The sequence below is a fragment of the Phocoena phocoena genome, chromosome 9 (genome assembly GCF_963924675.1).
Source record: "Phocoena phocoena chromosome 9, mPhoPho1.1, whole genome shotgun sequence".
Lineage (NCBI taxonomy): Eukaryota > Metazoa > Chordata > Mammalia > Artiodactyla > Phocoenidae > Phocoena > Phocoena phocoena.
The window spans coordinates 10,013,587-10,032,972 of NC_089227.1; the positions used below are offsets into that span (position 1 = coordinate 10,013,587).

At 43.5% G+C, this 19,386-nt stretch overlaps 1 protein-coding gene across 1 annotated transcript in view; it reads right to left on the minus strand.

Annotated features, from left to right (window-relative positions):
* Positions 1-11,403: 11,403 nt before the first annotated feature.
* Positions 11,404-19,386, minus strand: part of STK17A (serine/threonine kinase 17a) — a 37,273-nt gene continuing 29,290 nt past the window's right edge. Inside the window, exons 4-7 of the mRNA XM_065883825.1 lie at positions 15,974-16,100; positions 12,787-12,835; positions 12,520-12,699; positions 11,404-12,079 (exon numbers count right to left, since the gene is read on the minus strand). Coding sequence (XP_065739897.1) covers positions 11,755-12,079; positions 12,520-12,699; positions 12,787-12,835; positions 15,974-16,100 — 681 coding nt within the window. The 3' untranslated portion in view covers positions 11,404-11,754. The remainder of the gene's footprint in view (positions 12,080-12,519; positions 12,700-12,786; positions 12,836-15,973; positions 16,101-19,386) is intronic.

Below are 19,386 nucleotides of genomic sequence, written 5' to 3' on the forward strand. Positions count from 1 at the left end.
TCAGCCCTATCAATGAGAAGGCTTTAGGTTATATTAGTCTTGCAAGGGGACGAAGACCTTCCTTCCCGCTGAGCACCAGAGCCTACAAAATCCAGAAACCTGCCTGCTTTGCAAAGGCCAGTCTAACCCCCTCAGTATTACTAGGCTTAATGCATGTGTAGTAAAGGACATTCATGAGCTCCTTTACTGTATTCTTAATATTCATTGGAGGGGAGCCTCTCAGAAAAGATTAAGCTTAAATATGCCAGTACAGGCCTTTCATCGTTAGAAGTTATTTCCGTTCTGTAATTTCTTTCTTTAAGTGAAAAAGTTCTTTCCCTGAGAGCTTTTGTTGATAAATATTATATTATGATCTGTACAGTCTTTTTTGTGCTGCTTTATTCTTTAATCATTATGTACCGTTCTGCTGTGTACATGTCACTTTATATAGTGCCTCATACCTGACTGTTCTATAACAAACAGCTTTTACTTACTTTCAGTGTTTGCTGGATTTTTTCTTGCTGTGGCCAAGCCACAGAAAACCAGGGCCTGAGTGGACCATCTGTTCTGAAGTAAAAGCAAGTAAGTTTTTGTGTACAATTTGTATGAAGAGGCTTTCCTAACCCAACTGACAGGAAATAGTATGTAGTGAAAAGATCCTTGATTTCTGTTTCAAAGTCACCATCTTGGGTATTATTTCCAGTTAAGCATATTTCCATGGACTTCTTAATGCCTTTATGGTTGGTTGATTGTGAACAGGCCAGAACCCGGTCCTTGCAATTGACATTGTCCTTTCTTTCCTTGAAGTAATGCTGTATACCTGTAGCCCACTACTTCCTGTGTGTCCAGTGATCAGATCACTGTGATTCAGCCATGGACTCCCAGTAATGACCTGGAAGACATCTTGGAGGATGCACATCATCATCAGAGGCAAAGGAGACTTTTCACTGTTTGAGCAAGTGTTCCCAGCATACCCCATGCGTCAGCCCAGTGGTGACTGGAGAAAGGGCTCACTAGAATTGTAAGAATTATAGATTTATGAAGACTGCAGAAGAGCGATCACAGCCAACAAATGGCAGTAGGACTCCCATGCGCCTTTACTAAGATGCCGTATGGTCTCTGCTCACAAGTGGCTTACGTAATACTGGACTAGAAGAGTTCCAAGCAGCGGTGCTAAAACGAGGTAGAAGAGAGACCGATTAGGAGGAATCCAGGAGGCCAATCAGGTCACTCCTCCCTCTTGGTGGACTGGTGACCTCATGGGCTTATTTCAGACGTGATGGAGACTGCCTTGCAAATAGAAAAAACATGAAAACAGGCCTCAGCAGGGGAGGTGTGAGCTATGCTCCAGAAAGAAGATCTGCCATTTGGCCAGTGTATAGGTTAGCTGAAGATACAGTAAAAGCAAGCCCTGGACAGGTGAGGTGACCAGAGCATGAATGCCAGCATTAGCATTGTGCATTGAGCTTGTAGCCCTCAGGTTCTGGAGTAAGTATATAGTGATGGTTTAAGAGACTGTGCTGAATTATACTGACAAGACCTGTACGACTTTCAAATAAATCACAGATTTTACTGTCATTTATCCCATTTTTCAAGATTTGTCTTCCCCCTGCTTCTCCTTCTGCCAACTGTTCCCCATTCACCAATCCAGGGATTTAGTAATACCTGATGAGACAGGTTCTACTACTCCCAGTTTTGGTGAAGTTGCATTCAGCAAAGATGACGCTAAACTGAATGAAACCCACGTGAAGCAGCCAGCACTGCACCGATGGTGGCCTCTGGCACAGCGGGAAGGCCAGGGCAATGCTCCGTCGACAGCAGCTCCACAGGGCTTTCTGAAGGCTGCTTGACTCTGCTGTTTTCAGTTTGTCCGTATGAAAACTATGAATACTTACTTACCAATTGCTGGTCTTACAGGCGAGGCAGCGTTTATACTGCTTGTTGGGAGACTTGGGCAAAAGATGCTGTATCCACAGGAGGCCCCATGAAGGGGTTGGGGGGCGTTCAAGGAGGAGGTGAGAGGGTGATGATGGGAAAAGCCTCCACCCATGGGAAGAGCCTCTCCTCCTCGGTAACCTGTCCACCATCCAGGCTTGTCTTTCTGCCGACTCCAGCAGTTGCTCAGTTCAAAGTGCCGTCAGGAACGTGTACAGAAAAGCTGACGTTTTATGATCTAGGGTTCAAAAGTGGGAGTTGAAAATATTAGAAACATGCCTCTGTATCATAGATCACATTTCATTTAATAATGAAAGGCATTTAATATACCATTAGAAGAAGTAATGGAGAGCAGACAATACTTAAATAGCAAAAAGCAAACCAAAACAAAAACTACTTAGGAAAAAGTGAGCAAGAAATCTGCAAAACTTATATGAGAGGTCTAAAACACTACTGAAAGGTACAAATGTAGAACTCGACAAAGGGAAAGACACACCATGTTCTTGGATGGCAAGATTCTTCATCATAAAGATGTCAGTTCTCCCTGAGTTAAATTTAATGTGATTTTTAAAAGTTAGACAAGCTAATTAATTGTAAATTCCTTTGGAAGAAGAAATAAGCAAAGATAGCTAGGAAATCACTGCAAAGGAAGAGTAAGGAAGGGGGGGGCTAGTCTTACAGACATTAAAACATATTTGTAAATAAAATAATGAAGTGCTGGCACATGAAGAGACAATGCAATGAAAATATAGACGTGCATATGGAAATCTGGTTATGGTAAAGCAGCATCTAAATCAGGGAGGGAGAGGAAGACATTTGAAAAGTGATGTTGGAACAACCTGATAGCCATATGCAAAAAGATGAAATGGGATCCACTGCTCACCATACATTCCAATTGGATCAAACGATCTAAATGTAAAAATGAAACCATCTAAGCACTAGCAGAAAAATATGGGTGGATTCTTTTATAACCCAGAAGTGGAGAAACTCACCTAACCATGATTTGTTATAGAATAAGGAAAACTGACTGTATAAAAACAAATTTCTGCATGTCTAAAAATACCAAAAGCAAAGCAAAAAGCAAATGGTAAATGGGAAAATATTTAGAATTTAAATCACAAAAGTTAATATCCTTAATTTCTAAAGTGTGAAAGTTGAGAAAACAGTAACCCAATAGAAAAATGGGCAAAAGATATTATGTATTCACAGAAAAGAAATGCAAGTGACTCAAACACACTAAAAAAAAAAAAAGGTCAACCTCACTCTTAAAAAGAATATAAATTCAAACTACAGGAAGATACCATTTTTCTTCTAGCAAATTGGCAATAATCCCTAAATTTGAGAACCTATTTTCTCAAAAGGCTGTGGGGAAATAGGCATTTTTAAGTTGCTGGTGTAAAGACAAAATGAAACAACACCTGTGGGAGGGAATTTGACAATATCTAGAAAAATGTCACGTACACTTACCATTCTATTCAGCAATCCCACATCTAAGATTTTATCCCAAAGTAGGCTGGCAAAAAATACAAAATGCCATTTATTTAGGGTTATTTAATGTAACACTATTTGTAACAGCAAAAAACTGTAAACAACCCAGGTACAACCCAAGTCTCCATCGATAGAGAATGGGTTAAATAAACTGACTTCTATACAGTTGAGGAGTCTGTACTTGTGAAAAGGAATTTTATATATGCATGTGTATATGTATGCATATGTTAGCTTCTACTTTCAAAAAGAAACAACGGAAGAATAACTAAAATCAATACAAGTAGTTACCTTTGGGGAAGTAAACAAATGTAAGTAGGAAACAGGGATGGAAGCTGTACTTTCCTGAATATACCTTGTTTTACACTTTTGAATTTGAAATCATGCTGTTTTGTTTTTACATAATTTAAAAATAAAATCATAAAAAAATCTTTAAAATACTTCTTAAAATATTGAAACAAATGAACCACACAGAGAAGAAATATTTCAAGTGACTTTCAAACAGTTCTGACTCAACATCCTTGGTGGGATATATCCTCATGGCAAAAAGGAACCTCAAGAAATTTTAAACTACGTTCAGTGGTCTAGTGTTAGTGCCCACGCACGCACACACTCACTCACTCACTGGAGACTTCCTCCTTCCCATACTTGTCACTCCTTCTCCAACAGAGAGAAACCTGGCTCTCACAATCCGAGGTGTATTTACTAATTTGCTTAAATCTAAAATACACAGAAGGGAGTTCTCCTACTGTCAACTTTAAAAAGCAAAAACCCCCAGGAGGGACAAGATGTAGTAGACACACGTTTCCCTATTCTTCCCACTAAGCACAGCTAAAACCCTAGACATTTATCAAATAAACATACTGAAAAATGCAAAGAAGGCAGATTGGCTGAGGACCTTGGGACCCAAGTGATAAAAGCAGTGAGTTCCCTGGGCTTTCTTTTGCCTCATATGTCCCAGACTAGGTGCTGGTGAAACCAGCAGCCTAGAAACACCAATGGCTGCAACAACAAAAGCCAAGAAAAGCCTGCTTTCTCAAGCTAAAGAACTTTCACACAGTAATCGCCCTATTCTAGCCAGACACCATGGAAAAAACCATGGCCCCAACCCTACCCTAGCCTAGCCTGTCAACAAAGGCCAGGTGGAGAGCCGAGACTTGCTCCCCTTACTCAGCTAGAACGAGGCCTTCCCCTTTGGCCCCCGTCCTCTGCAGGGTGTGGTGGCAGAGAAGGCCCAGGGGAGCTACACCCGCCTTTCCTGCCCGCTGATACTCCCACCCCCCGCGGCATCAGTGGAGCCCCTATTCTTCAGTGGGAAGCCGTAAGGAGGTACCCCTCCCCCTGCCTGGGTGTCAGAAGAGGCCAAGTGGTGAGCCTGGACCTTCACCCCCAACTGGCAGCAGTGAGGAGGCAGTGTACATATCCCCGCTTCACCCACCGGTATGGCGGTGTCAGAAAAAGCCTGCTTTTAAAACAGAAGATTTAGACAAGATCCAGAATCCCACGACATAAAACCAGACGTCCGATACACAATAGAAAACCACGCTTTTATACCAAGAACCAGGAAAATCTGAACTTGAAAAAGAAGGAAAGAAATCAGGAACTTGAAGATAAAATAGAAATTACCCAATCTGAGCAGAGAAAACAGACCGACAATAATACCTGTGGTTCTATAACAAAAAAATCTAGCATTCATGTCATTAGAGACCCAGGAGAAGAGAAAGGTGGGGCCGAAAAAAGCATTTGAAAGAATTAACGTCTGAAAAGTTTCCAAATTTGGCAAAAGACATAAACCTATATATTTAAGAAGCCGAGTGGAACCCAAACAGCGTAAACCTAAAGAAATCTATGATAACACAAACTTCTGAAAACCAAAGGCAAAGAAGAAAGCTTGAAAGCAGCAAGGCAGAAATACCACCTTACCTATAGGGGAAAGACAATTCAGATGATAGCTGTCTCCTCAGAAACCGTGGAGGCCAGAAAAATGGCACAAAAGTTTTCAAGTTCTAAAAGAACTGTCAACTCTGAATTCTGCATCTGATAAAATTATTCTTCAGGAATGAAGGAAAAATAAAGGCTTTCCAGATGATGGAAAACAAAGAATTTGCTTGAATAGACCTCCCTTAAAAGAATGACAAAAGGAAGTTCTTGAAACAGAAAATGTTGAGAAGAAAAAGTCTTGGAACATCAGGAAAGAAGAATAATGGAAAGAGCAGAAACATGGGTGAATATGATCGACTTGACTTCTCCTCTTGAGTTATCTCAGGAATTGTTTGGTGGTAGAAACAAAACGTGTAACGTTGTCTGATGTACTATTTACCTGAACTGGTAAAATGTTGACACAACCCATCTTTGTTGCTATGAAATAGTTCTGTATCTAAATTGTGGTTACAGGAAGCCACATGTGATAGAATGGCATAGAACTATACACACGCACTGCTTGGATGTCAATCTCCTGGTTTTAGCACTGTGCTACAACTACACAAGATGCGTCTGTACTACTATCTTTCCAACTCCTTCTAAGTCTAAAAACTTTGTATTTTGAAATAATTGTTAAGGTGTAGGACAAGGACACTGAATACGCTTCTTTGAAAGGGGCAAGATGAGGTGATGATCCTTCCCTCCTGAATAATCTCCAGCTCTCTGAGGATTAAACATCTCTCTTCCTAAATATCTTTTTTTTTTCTTCTAGGTACATTTCTCTCACAAGTTATTAGAAAATTGGTCACTTTACAATAATGGAGATAACCGAGAGATACTAATTTTCATGAAAACCGACCAGTGTATTGAAACTAAGAGAACATTTTTATGTAAAAATGTTGTTACACTATTGCTGATGACATATTTAGTAAAAATAGTTTAGTTTTAGTAGATAAAACTCACTTGTTTTAATAAAAACTATAAGAACGAATGCAAGTCCTAAGATTATTCTGCCATGTAAAATGAACTGCTCCCCAGAGGGCTGTGTCAGTATTGGTTTGAAATAGGAAATATCTCCTATTTAGAATATGTTTAGACTACAAGAGCCTGGCAGGGGGGTTGGCAAACTTATTCTGTAAAGGGCCAGAGAGTAACTATTTTAGGCTGATTAGGCCGTAAGATCTCTGTGGCAACTACTCAACCCTGCGGGTTTTCCCATGAAAGCAGCTGTAGACAAATGTAAATGAACAGGCTGTGTTCCAAGAAAGCTTCGTTTACCAAACACGCCACAAGGGCATAATGTGCTGACCTCTGTACCAGCCTAATCTCAGGTTACGTATCCTCCAGTCACTAACAAAAATGCATCCACAATCAAGCTACACAAAAATAATTTTAAAAAATGATTGTTTATGGACATTAATATGTAGCCAAAGGTAGACTCCACTGAGGTTAAAGCCCTGGAAAGCTCAACGATTCTATCCTCTGTTTTGCCGGCAGCTGCTAAGATCCTGGGCAAACCACATACTCCCTCTGAGATTCTATTACCTCCTCTCTACTTTGAGAGAATTAGAGGAGGGTATGTTATTCCTTCCCAATTTTGTTACCATGAATTTCAATTCAGCAGACTTACTTCCACTCCTACCAACAAAACTTTAGGCCCAGACTTTAAATGAAGAGCTTCAAAAGAAAAGTACACTCATTTTTATTTGAATAATTTATAACATAGGTCTGATTAAGCAAACTGACCACTGGAGGATTAGGAGTATAAAAAACCAAAACTGAGAAAGAGAGTATCCAAAACAATAGCATCAAATAACAAAATACACAGGGATAAAGTTCGCAAAGGATGTACAAGGACTCTACACTGAATGCCGAGAAAAATGGAAATAAACGAACGGGAATACACACTATGTTCACAGACTGGAAGAATTGTTAAAAAGTCAAATTGATTGATAGACGAATCTCAAACAAAATCCCACGAGGCTTTTTTAGGGGGTGATTTTGGTAGAAGTTGACAAACCAATGCTAAAATTTCTTCAGAAATGCCAAGGACCTAGAATAAACAACAATCTCAAAAATGAAGGAATTGGAAGTCCTACTGTACCTGACATCAGGACTTACAAAGTTCTGACAAAAAGATAAGCAAATAATGAAACAGAAGAGTGTGCAGAAGTAGATCCACAGACATACGGTCAGATGATTTTACACAAGGACAGCAAAACAATTCAATGGGGAAAGGAAAGTCGGTCCGACAAATGGTGCTGGAACAACTACATATTCATACGGAAAACAAGGACACTTGACCCCTACCTAACACCAAAGGGGACGAAAGTGTAAAGTGGATCGCAGGCCTGAACATAAAAGTTAAAGCTATAAAACTTAAAAAAAATCTTCATGACTTTGGGGTAGGTAAGGACTTCTTAAAGAGGGTACAGAAAGTATTAACCATATAAAACAAAAATTGATGAATTGGACTTCATCGAAATTACAGCTACCTTCTCATCAAAAGACACTGTTGAGAAAACAGACAACCCACATTCGGAAAAAAATATTTGTAACATGTAAATCCTATAAAGGACTTGTATCCAGAATATATAAAAGATTATCACAACTCACTATCCAATTAATAAAAAGGGAGAAAAAGGACGACACAAAAATGGTTCAACAAACACGTGAAATAGTGTTTGTTCCTCATCAGTCATCAGGGAATAGCAAATTAAACCACCTTGTGATAGCACCACATACCCACGAGAGTGGCTAAAGTAAAAAAGATGGCCAACACTAAATGTGGAGCAATGAGAGCTTGCGTATATTGCTGGCAGGAATGGTAAACAGTACAATCGCTTTAGAAATGGTTGGGCATTTTCTTAAAAAGTTACATATCTATCTATCCCGTGGCCTCGAAATTCTACTCCTATTTAATCTAAGAGAAATGAAAACGTGTCCACAGAAAACCCCTGGACAAGAATATCTGAACTTCCCTGGTGGCGCAGTGGTTAAGAATCCACCTGCCAATGCAGGGGACACAGGTTCAAGCCCTGGTCCGGGAAGATCCCACATGCCGCCGAGCAGCTAAGCCTGTGCGCCACAACTACTGAGCCCGTGAGCCACAACTACTGAGCCTGCGCACCACAACTACTGAAGCCTGCGTGCTCTAGGGCCCACATGCCGCAACTACTGAGCCCGTGCTCCGCAACAAAGGAAGCCACTGCAATGAGAAGCCCGCGCACCGCAACTAGAGAAAAAAAAAAAAGAAAACACCAAACAAAAACAACAGAAAAAATAATATCTATAGCAGCTTTATTCATAAGACACAAAACCTGCAACAGCCCTGGGGTCCATGAACAGAGATATGGTTTTACATAAGCTGGTGTGTTCAAACATGGCAACAACAAGGGACACACTGCTGATACAAGCACCAATATGTATGAGTCTCAAAATCATGCTGAGTGAAAGCCACAGCAGGGTGGACGTGCCATGTAATTCCCTCTATCTGAATACGTGCATTTGTCAAGCTCGAGAGAGGCTGGCACGGATTTAGAGCTGTACACTTCGTTACTTGTAAATTATATCCCCTCCGACAATAAAAGCATAGTTGGCAATTAAGGCTCTTGAGATTAACGTTTTTAATCCAGCTCTTTTAATTCTGTAACAAATTGAAGGGCCTAAGTGCTAAATGATCTCGAACAATACTATCGTATTTTTAGTTTTATCAGTCTAATTCAAATTTCTCCAAGTGTGAGCTTAAAATGTATTTGGGATTTGTTTCTTGGTACCTTGAGATCCACGTCGGTGGCAGGGAGCAATGTCGCTCAGGCCTCCGTGGACGGAGCCGCACAGCATTCACCTCGTGTCCAACAGTCTCTGAGCGACGTCTTCGCTCCTACACTTTCTTCCAAACTGAGGTCTGTTGGAAAAGTTTAAGATACACCACAGTTAGCATCTGATGTGCCTCTGTAACTATGAGAGAAAGCCATATTCTCCTACTTTTCATGTGAAAACAACAAAATGAAACCTTAAAACACAATTTCCCGGTTGACTAAAACCACTTACATTTTGCATATTTCGTAACTTCTCATCAAGCTAAAATATTATAATGTTGACTTTTATTATAATTAAAACTGGAGTTCTAAATTGCATGGATATGAATAGTTTAGTCCATTGTAAACAAGTGAAAAGAAAAAGTAACAGAGCTAGTTGGTTAGTAATTAACGGAAAGTTTGGTTCAATACTCTGAAGGCTCTTTATGCTCTATTTATATGACAGACACCAGAAAATGTCAATATATCCCTTTACCAGTGCAAGTGCTTCCAAAAAAGCAGTGTACAATTCTAAATTCAAGGCACCAAGAGCAGCTAAGGACAGCTGCACACTGCAAATGGCAAAGTGGCCAGCTAAAAGAAAACACGTCTGTTTTTCTTTTCTTTTACAGATACAGCAATTACATTAAATGTATTAGGAATACAGTATAAAAAATGGCTTGGAAAAAGTCTAACTGTTGTCCACATGATTATGATTTTAAAACTGAATAAATCCATCAAGTATAAAAATGTGTCATTCAAATAGTGGATTTTTTTTTTCTCACCTCCCTCCTATTTTTGTCGGAGGTATTTATAAAAATGTGCCTAAAATTGTATTTTACCTCTTTTCAAGACTTACCTGAGGCTTTAGCATTGTGGCCGTGGGTTTTCATTGAAAATTGCCCCTGTAGCAGAATTTCCTCTTCCTCTTTATAGAGCTTGTTTAGAAATGCTCGTTTCCAAGAAACTGTATAAATCAATAGGCCAATTTAGTGAGAAAACAGTGCAAACCGAGGGTTCGAACTGCCTAATCAGTTTCACCTGATGGTGTCGGAACAACACAGGGCCTGCGACACTTGCAAGGCAGGGCCGGGAGCTCGTGCAGACCACGCATGGGAAGGTCCAGCCCAGTACCCTACACACACTTGAAAACAGATGGTTAGGGGTTCCCATGGTCCTGAGGCTGACATCTGAGCAACCAGGCTGGGAAGAAAGCACCACGTGACACCCTTGCAGACTGCGAAGGAATGGGTCCGAGTAGCTCACGGTACAGAGCACACGCTGTGTGCACACAAGTCACAGACAAGCTGTGTTCACCCGATACAAGCACCTAATACAAGGTAAATAAGGACTCGCAGACTGTTCTGTGTAAGAAGATGATTTAGTTGCTTTAAGTTATACAGCATACGCTTTTACATTTCCACTTTTTTAAATAGGAATTTGTTCACTGTGGGCCCAGATACAGCTGAAGTGTTCACTCCTAAGTAAATTAAATGCTACTGAGTATATTCTTATAAATCTTACAAGTCTTAGGGTACCTCCCTAATGACACAGTTTCCAGTGTCAAATCGTTTACGAACAAAGTAAAGGTTTATAAATATTCTGGCATCTTACCACTTTTCCTAGTATTGCTTGGGGGCTAATGGGAAATTCAACAGAAGCAGAGGCTCGATGGCCAGCATGAATGTGCTTTATATTTCTTCCCCGATTCCTGGGGATTTTATTAACAAAAACAACTTAATAGCGTCCTCTCACTGACCGAAGCACCACTGTGTTGATCAGATCACACTGCCTCTCGCAAGAGACCAAAGTCAAGCGACAAGCGTGTGAGGAGGCGGCAGGGGTACAGCCCGTGAAAGAGGGCAGACAAGGAAGGTGTGATGAGGGACACGCGGAGCGAACACTGGGTTAACATTACAGGGTGACTTAACCTTTGACCTTGAAAACCAGAACAATTTCAGAGGTGCAAAATCACCACCACTCTTACTAGTGATGTTGAAGAAAAAACTAAAATTAGCCAGGGTTTTCCACTGATAGGGCTGCAAACCATTAGGGAGAAAACAGACAACGGAAGCCAAGTCAAGTCAACATAGAGCAGTAATAAAATATAAAAATAAGACATTATTAACTAGCGCATGTTATTCTAGGTCTCAGAAATTTGCAAAATACTTACTTAAATTAAAATCTTAGTCCCCTCAAAAAATCCAAAGTGAAAAAGAATCAATTTTAGTAACGATATCAACATACATATATGCAGATATAGATATGAATAATGCAAAACAGATTTACAAAGATGTTAATTTTGGCACTTTTACTTGGAGTTTTAAGGAAAGTGACTACAGATATCTTTGCATACACATTCTCATTCTGGAGAAACAGGATGCAGAAATAAAAGGTTCAAGCATCTCCCTTCTTAAAAAGAACTCTGAAAAAGGTAACTTTACCCGTTAAACCTCCTGGTTGGCAACTTTATAAATCTGGCTTGATTTCTCTAACTCCACAAGTCTGACAAAGTTATTTTAGTTTCTACCAGTGACACCTGGTCATCCACTTTCAGCACATGTACCATCTGGCCAGAAGTCCATAAATGATGTTTCCAGTATAGAAATCTGAAAGTTCTGAAGGGAAACACTGCTCAGTAGATAAAATCTCCCGGAATGTCTTGCAGCAGAGGTTCCTCAAATTTAAAGCGTTTGGAAATGGCCTTTTGCTCCATCTTCTCTTTTTCAGACTGTCTGCACTGTCCTAAAGTATATGAAGTAACTACAATCAACTCCTCTGTGACGACGGATTCCTCGGTTTCCGGCTTCTGAGTATCTGAATGACTTCCAGGCACAGGATCGCCTTCCTGGAGGGCCTGTGCCTCTTCTAATGCCCCTTTCACCTTGAGAGAAGGTTCCTGAACACTGCCCAGCATCAGCCATGGGTGTTTCAGACACTCCTCAGCAGTGGCGCGATCTCTGGATAAAGATACACAGTTTACCATTAGGACGAAGTAGTTTAAAGCCTCAACTATAACTTAGAGCATAAGGAATTATATTATGGGACATATGAACCACAAAGATCTTACTGTGGTTCCTGAATAAAACAAAGTTTTAGCATTCGCATGCAAATGCCGTTCCCCACAATGTAAACAGTATTGTAAGTTCTCTCTGAAAAGCCCCTTTGAAAGACCAAGAACAGATGGCAGATGTCTGTTACACTGAGGTGCAGTCCACGTTCCCTAAAACATTTTCATTTTTGCCACTTTTTCTTTCAACAGATGTAAGAAGCCAAAGGTTCCATCTAATTTTATGTCTACGCTTTCATGTCTTCACTTTGGGGTTTCAGTTGTTAATCTGCTTTTGTTCAGAGCAGATTGCTCAAAAATTGATAGAGATCAGTATTAACGAATACTCACTCAGGTTTCTTAACTAAAAGTGTCTTGATGAAGTCAACAGCTGACTCAGACACAACATCAAATTCTTCCTCAGAATAACTCAAATTCATCTGTGAGATATTGAGGAATGTTTCTTGTTTATTATCGCCTAAGAAAGGCGATACTCCCGTCAGCATGACATATGCCAACACTCCAATGCTCCTAAATCAGAATGAAAATGTAAGAAAAATTAGTATCGTATTCATTTCTTAAAACTAATTTGATCAATTCATCATAAATAATTCTCACCACATATCCGTTGCCATGCTGATAGGATCATAACTAAGAATTTCAGGAGCTAGTATCAGAAACAAAAGAAAACATTTATTTTTGTGAAAAAAAATTGCCAAATTTGCTCTTAGAAAAATTTAAATATCAAACTAAGACACTGTCAAGGTTTGGGCTAAGATGAAGTAAGTTCACATTATAAGTCAATATGCATTACTGTAAAGTCTAACGAGATGTTTATAATTAACTTGCTTACTTTTTGCACCTCTATCCTCCAATGCTGGGTCCTAGTATTTTTTTTTTTAATATCTGAATACATAACTACTGCCATATAAACTGGCAACTTTTACACTTTCCTCTTCCCACACCCTCTATCTAATCAAGCATCAGTTTCCCGCTTTTAAATCGTGACCTCCCCCGCCCCCAGTCTACAGCACGTGCCCCCTGACCCCCACTTGGTCCCGCCCTCTGATCTACTCTCTATGCTGTGGCTGCAGTGAGCTTTTAAAATGCCCACCCGTTAACACAAAGTCAGTCAACAAGGTTAGAAACAACCTGGGCATCCTTGGAGGACGTGCATCACACACACAGACGACAAAGACAACCTACAGGGTTGAGAAAAAGTTTGCTTTGATAATATCTAACTAGACTGCTGCCAGCCAGAGAAGTAACAGAAAGACAGTCCCAAGTGTGCAAGGACACAGGGGAAATTGAGGAAAATCCTCCCTGGAGACTACTCACTGGTATGATCCAGTCAACCAAAAGACGATTGTTTTCAAAAGTACAGAAATAGGAAGACTAGGCTATGAAAAGACAGGCAATAAGTACTGAAACCATTGAAAAATAGATCAAAGCCTAAAAAAACGGGGGTAATTACAATAAAAAAAAGGGAATGAAAATGTTCTAGGGAAAACCAAAACACTGAAAGTTGCACATGCATTAGGAGTGGGAGATAAGCCTGCCCCAGGAGAGCGGGAGGTGTAGGGGATACTGGTTTCCCTACTTCTATCTGAAGCTGTCGAGCTGAGAAGCAGAGGCTACGACTGTTGTTTAAAAGTTATAAAAGAGGGAGTGCCCCGGCGGTCCAGTGGTTAGGACACCAGGCTTGCACCGCAGCGGGGCAGGGGTTCCATCCCTGGTCGGGGATCTAAGATCCCACAAGTGATGCGGCATGGCCAAAAAAAGAAAACAGAAAAAGTTTTAAAAGACACTACCAGGAAACTTAAAATCAAATGCAGAGTATCCAAATTACTGGTGGGGAAAAAGTACAACAGAGCCGAGAGAGCAGTAGATGGTGGGAGGAGTGGGGAAGAAAATAACATTAGCTTCCTTTTCTGAGTGTTTATTACGTGCTGAGCGCTGACGTGAGGGTGTGACAGAGCAGATCCAGTGAGGTAGGACTTCCACAGCCTCGTTTCGTGGACAGAGGACCGTGAGGTATAGAGAGAGCTGGGGACCGAGGTCCCGCGGCTGGCCAGTGCGGAGGGGCACACACCCAGGCAGCCCTTTCTGCGTATGAAAGGCTGGGGCGAGGCTGGGGGGCACGGGGGGCCCCTTTAAAAGGCAGGCCAGGCGAAGAGACAGGAGCGCCGCCTGTTTTTCTGTATTATATCCTTCTGAGTTATGTGTAGTTTTGGCTTGTACTGCTTTTATCATAAACAATACAGCTTTGTTTTTTGGGGGGAAAAAAGCTCTTGGTAGAAAATTTAGAATTTACCAAAGAGCAGAAAGCATCGGAGGGAAACGAAACAAAACAAACAACCTCCCAGAAACTCATTCAGGGCAGTAATTCCTATGGGCATCTCGGCCCCCAGCCCTTCCGCCCCGCAGCCTCCCGTGCTTCTTCCAGTTTACAAGGCCTCCCGTTCTTCGCGGGTGCTTCCCCTGAAGCAGCAGCGCGTTAACCCACATTCCTAACACTAACTCCGCGGTCGTGAGACGTGCCAGGCGGCGTGCTGGAAATTGTGTTCTAGTCCACAAAAGACACACACTATTTGAAGGGTGTTTTTCTGCCTGCGATGTCTTTTATTACCTAATTAATAAAGGCTCTGCTGTTTCAAACTGCAGGACTTTAGAAAGTATTTTAAAACTTCGAAGTACTTTTTGTACTGTCATTGCCCTACAGCTTTGTTTTCCTCAACCCGACCTGTCCCCCGGGACTTTCTGTGTCCCCCTGGAATCCTTTTTTCCTTCCTACATAAATTCCCACCGTCCTGGGCTCCTTCAAGGACTACTCTTCTCCTTTCACCACCTTCTTGCCACGCCCCCAGGCCTTCCAGAAGGAGACGGCCTGTCCGCCCACTTCACACCTCTGCCCTCAGGCAGATCTCCTTCTTCCCCCCAGGCCCGGGCCACAGCCTTCTCTACTCACGGTCACAATGATGCTCTCACCCACGGACACAAAAGCCATCCTCTTCCCCGGGTTGCCATCACCCTGGGCAGCTTCCACACTGATGTGCAGGACCCTACCGGCCTGGCACCCGCGCTTCTCGACCTCCTGGTCTAAAGAAGCTGACCTTGCAGAGCTACATCCAAGGCCTTGTAATCACAAAGAGCCCTTTCTACTCGAACATTTTAAATGATAAAACTGTAATCCCCGGTCACACCTTTAAATTATTTTACTGCTTTGCTCTTCTACAGAAATCTCTCTTTTTCTTTAACCTTATCCAACCACTAATTCTTTTATGCTCCATTTTCCTTCCAGTCTATCCAAAAAGTCATAGTTTACCACTTTTTCTACCAAACCGAGAAGCCATGGTTCATCACTTCGGCTGCTCTCTTTTTCTTTCTGCCAGAAGCTGTCAGCCCTGCATCAACCCAGCAGAATGCCCTCTGTTTCCCACATCTGTGCAATCACAGGGCTTGCAATGACTTTCACAGTGTTTATTCTACCAACTTGCAGTTCTTGAAAGCGCCTTGCTTGTTAAATATCCTTCCACCCTCAGATAACCTGACATCCTCTCCTGTTCCTTGTAGAAGCAAATCCCTTCGGCTTCTCTTAGCCCTCCAGGAAAGGGACCGCCAATTTGGTACCTTACTCTTTAAAGTTTTCCATTTTTTAACTTAATACAAAGGAAGGGATCTCTGATGGTAGAATTTCACCACACTGGACGGCAGGCCCCACCACTCATCACGCCACATGTGGGTTCCCCAGTGAGGGGGATGCCTGACCCCAAACACAAAACACGCAACTCTCGGGAATACTCACCCACGTACTCAGGAGTGCCCATAATCTCCCGGAGCTCTTCACCGTTCTTCAGTACTCGTGAAAGACCAAAATCAACAATCTTAATGTCACCCAGTGGAGAGTCACTTGTCAGCAGAATATTCTGGGGCTACAAAATGACACCCCCCAAATTAATAAACCGTGATTGCATATGAAGAGCATAAAGAGCGGGTAGCCCATAAAACATACAAATTTCACCTGTGGAACTGAGAGCGAGACATTTAACAGTAGACAGTCATTTGTCAGACAGCTGTTTTTACAGCGTACTTCCTGTGTGTAAGGCAGCAGGCCTCGTAGCATCTCTTCCCTTATACCGGCTCTTCGTCAGCATGTAACTGTGCATCTATTCCCATCTTAAAAACCAAACCAAACCACTTAAAAAAAAAATCCTCCCCCCATGACCCTGCATCTCTTTCTAGCCAACACACTCACTCCCTCAAAGCTCAACTTCTTGAAAGCGAGGTCATCTCAATCCAGTTGCATCGGGATTTGCCCCCTGTACTCGACCTGCTCTCACTAAGGTCACCATGTCTTTAATAATCGAAGGCCCACCAAGTCCAGTGGGGCTCCTGCAGGCACTGACGGCGGGACGATTTGGAACTACTGGTCGTCCTTATATTCCCTCTTGGATCTATTCCTCCCTCTCCATTTTTCTCACGACTGTTTTCTTTGCTCTGCTTTTAAACAGTGGTGTTGCCCAAGATCTCTTGCTGGCTGGCCCTCTTCTCCTGACACTCTGCGTTCTATCTATCAGCAATTTCATCTACTATCAAAGCTTTAGCCACCACTTCCATGCTGATCACTTCTACCCTAAGCCCTCTCCGGACCCACAGCGCCAATTAAAATCGGATCCTTTCGCCTGGCAAGGCCTTCGATGCAATACACACCTCGGGCACCAAACCCACTGCTCTCTTCTGTATTCCCAGCCTCAGTGCTCAAGTCAGACACTGGGGAATCGTCCTAAAGTTCTCTGTACCCTTCATTTTCCACCACTTTCACATCTAGTGAAGCCACCAGTCATGCAAATTCTATTTCCTAAATCTCAGTATTCCCACTGCATGAAATCTGGGATTTCATTACCCACCCCCGTCTGTAGTTTCCCCACCTTCAACCCATCCTCCACGTACGACAACCTTCCCATATCGTTAAGTCTGATCGTAATACTCTCCCTGTGGTCCTCTGGCTGTTCTTCGCCAAGAGACACACGCCAGTGGGGACGGGGCGGGTTGGATGTACACGGCGGTGGTAAGCGCCACCCAGAGGACCAATGAGCTTCGCACTCCTGGAGTCATTTTTGCTCAGCTGAAAATAACTAGGACATCTTTGCATAAAAAGTCAAGCTGATACATCACGGACTAGAATGTAAAATTCATCCCAATTTTTAAAATAAAATATGAGATTTGAAAGAGGCTTATGCGCGCTTCAGAATGGGTCGGCGCTTACTGTCTTTGGCCGTTAAGAGTACTTCCAAAGGTGAACTGAGGACACTGGCACCAATAAAGTATAAGTACTTCACTAGAGCGTCCAGAATGTTCCGTGCTCCGGCCCCTCCCTCCCTTTCTAGATGACTCTCCTGTCACCATTCTGCGGGGAGTCTGCGCTCCAAATCAGTCGGGCTGTAGTCCCTCAACAAGACCCACGGCCCACACCTCAGGCCTCTGCTCGGGAAGGCCCCTCCCCGGTGGCCTGGCAAATTTATCCTCACGGCTCCCTCCGGCACAGGGTGGCGTCTCCTCTGCGAAGCTCTCTCTGCCCTCCCCTCCCCCGGCCCCTCTCGCCTCCCCGGCGTCTCGTACAAAACACGTTGTTCTGTTAACAGGCGTTTCGGTCTCCTCCGCCGCGCGGTTCTCTAGAGGGTGGCAGTGATGTTCACGGTCCTCTCCTGCCACTTCCACGCAACCGCTCCATCCGGCCTCCGGCTTCCGTCTTCTCGTCGCCACCCAGGTCGGTCCAAGCCAAGGGCGCCCTCAGGGCTCTCCTCTGAGCACCTGCGCCGTCTCAGTGGCGCTTCACATTGCTGCTCCCTCCCTGTTCACCAGCTCCTTTTCTCTCGGCTTCCAGAACAGAACACTGTCCTGGTTCTCCTGCTAACTCCCCGGCTGCTGCTGTTGGCCCGTCTCCTGTGACCCGCCCGCTAACTGCTGGGCCCCCAGCGCCTGATCTGGAGGCTCCCCCTCTCCTTGCCCCACTCCCACCCCACACCTCCACCACCTGCACCCAAGGCCGACGACCACCTGCCCCTCTGGACTCCCAGCCTCTCTCTCTGGCTCAGGTCCCTTCAACCAACTCTTCACCTAACCTCTCCCCTTTGATGTCTGTCATCGTACCCCCGCCACCTGGGACGCTCTTCTCTGTTCTGCTCTGCCTACTGTCAACTTGGCGAGAAGACCTAACACGGCAGGGAAGCAGCAACGTGAAGGGCTGCCCTATGACAGAGGATGCTGAGGTACAGGGGGGCCCTCTCTTTGACACGGGTCTTACTGTCGAGCCAGCCATCCGGCCTACTCTTTTCTATTATGAAGAGGCTTGTAGGTTTATCTCAGTCTGGATTCAGAAACAGAGGGGAAGAGGCTACAGCTCAGTGGGAACAGGAGCCACAGTCCTGGCCATGGTGACATCACTGGGCTCAGGGCCCAGCACCCGGCAGGCCCGCACTGCTACTCGCCCAGTAAGTGAGAAGAGGAAAGGTGACTAACTACAAAGAAACCCTTAAAGGGTCTCTATTTTGTGTCAGGACAGGTGGTACCATAACTATGAGTAATGCCAAGGCCCTACTGTCCCGAGTTCATACTCAGAAGACAGATGGGCCTGTCGGGCTCAACTAGCTCAGGAGCTGCAGCTGACAAAGCACTCAGGCAAGAAATGAACAAGACGGAATGATTCTGCCTTGGAGGGTTCCTGAGGAGGTAGGGCAGCAGCCCTGACAGGGAAAAAGGATTTCACCACTTATTCCGCAAAGTTTTACTGACTGCCTAGTGAGCTGTGACCTGAGGAAATGGCAGAAAACAAGTCCTCCGTTCCTTTGGAGACTTATATTCCAACAGGGTCAAAACAGTACAAATAAATAATACCACCTCAGGTTGTTTTAAGCTCTACAGAGAACTCAGAGTGGGGGAAGGAGCGAGAGAGTGCCCATCGGGTATGTGTGTGTGCGGATGCCACTTCCAGGGCAGTCAGGGAAGGCTTCCCGGAGGCGGCGTACTTGAGGGCAAACCAGTGTTAGGAAGGAGCCAGTCATGGCGGAGCCTATCGGGGTTGGGGGTGGCAGAGGGAAGAACTGCGAGCTGAAGACGCGCACAGAGGTGAGGGACAGGTGTGAGGTTGGAAGGAAATGGGGTTGGGGGACAGGACTTGCAGGGCTTTGTGGGCCATTCAGGAGTGCCTGGCAGAAGGCA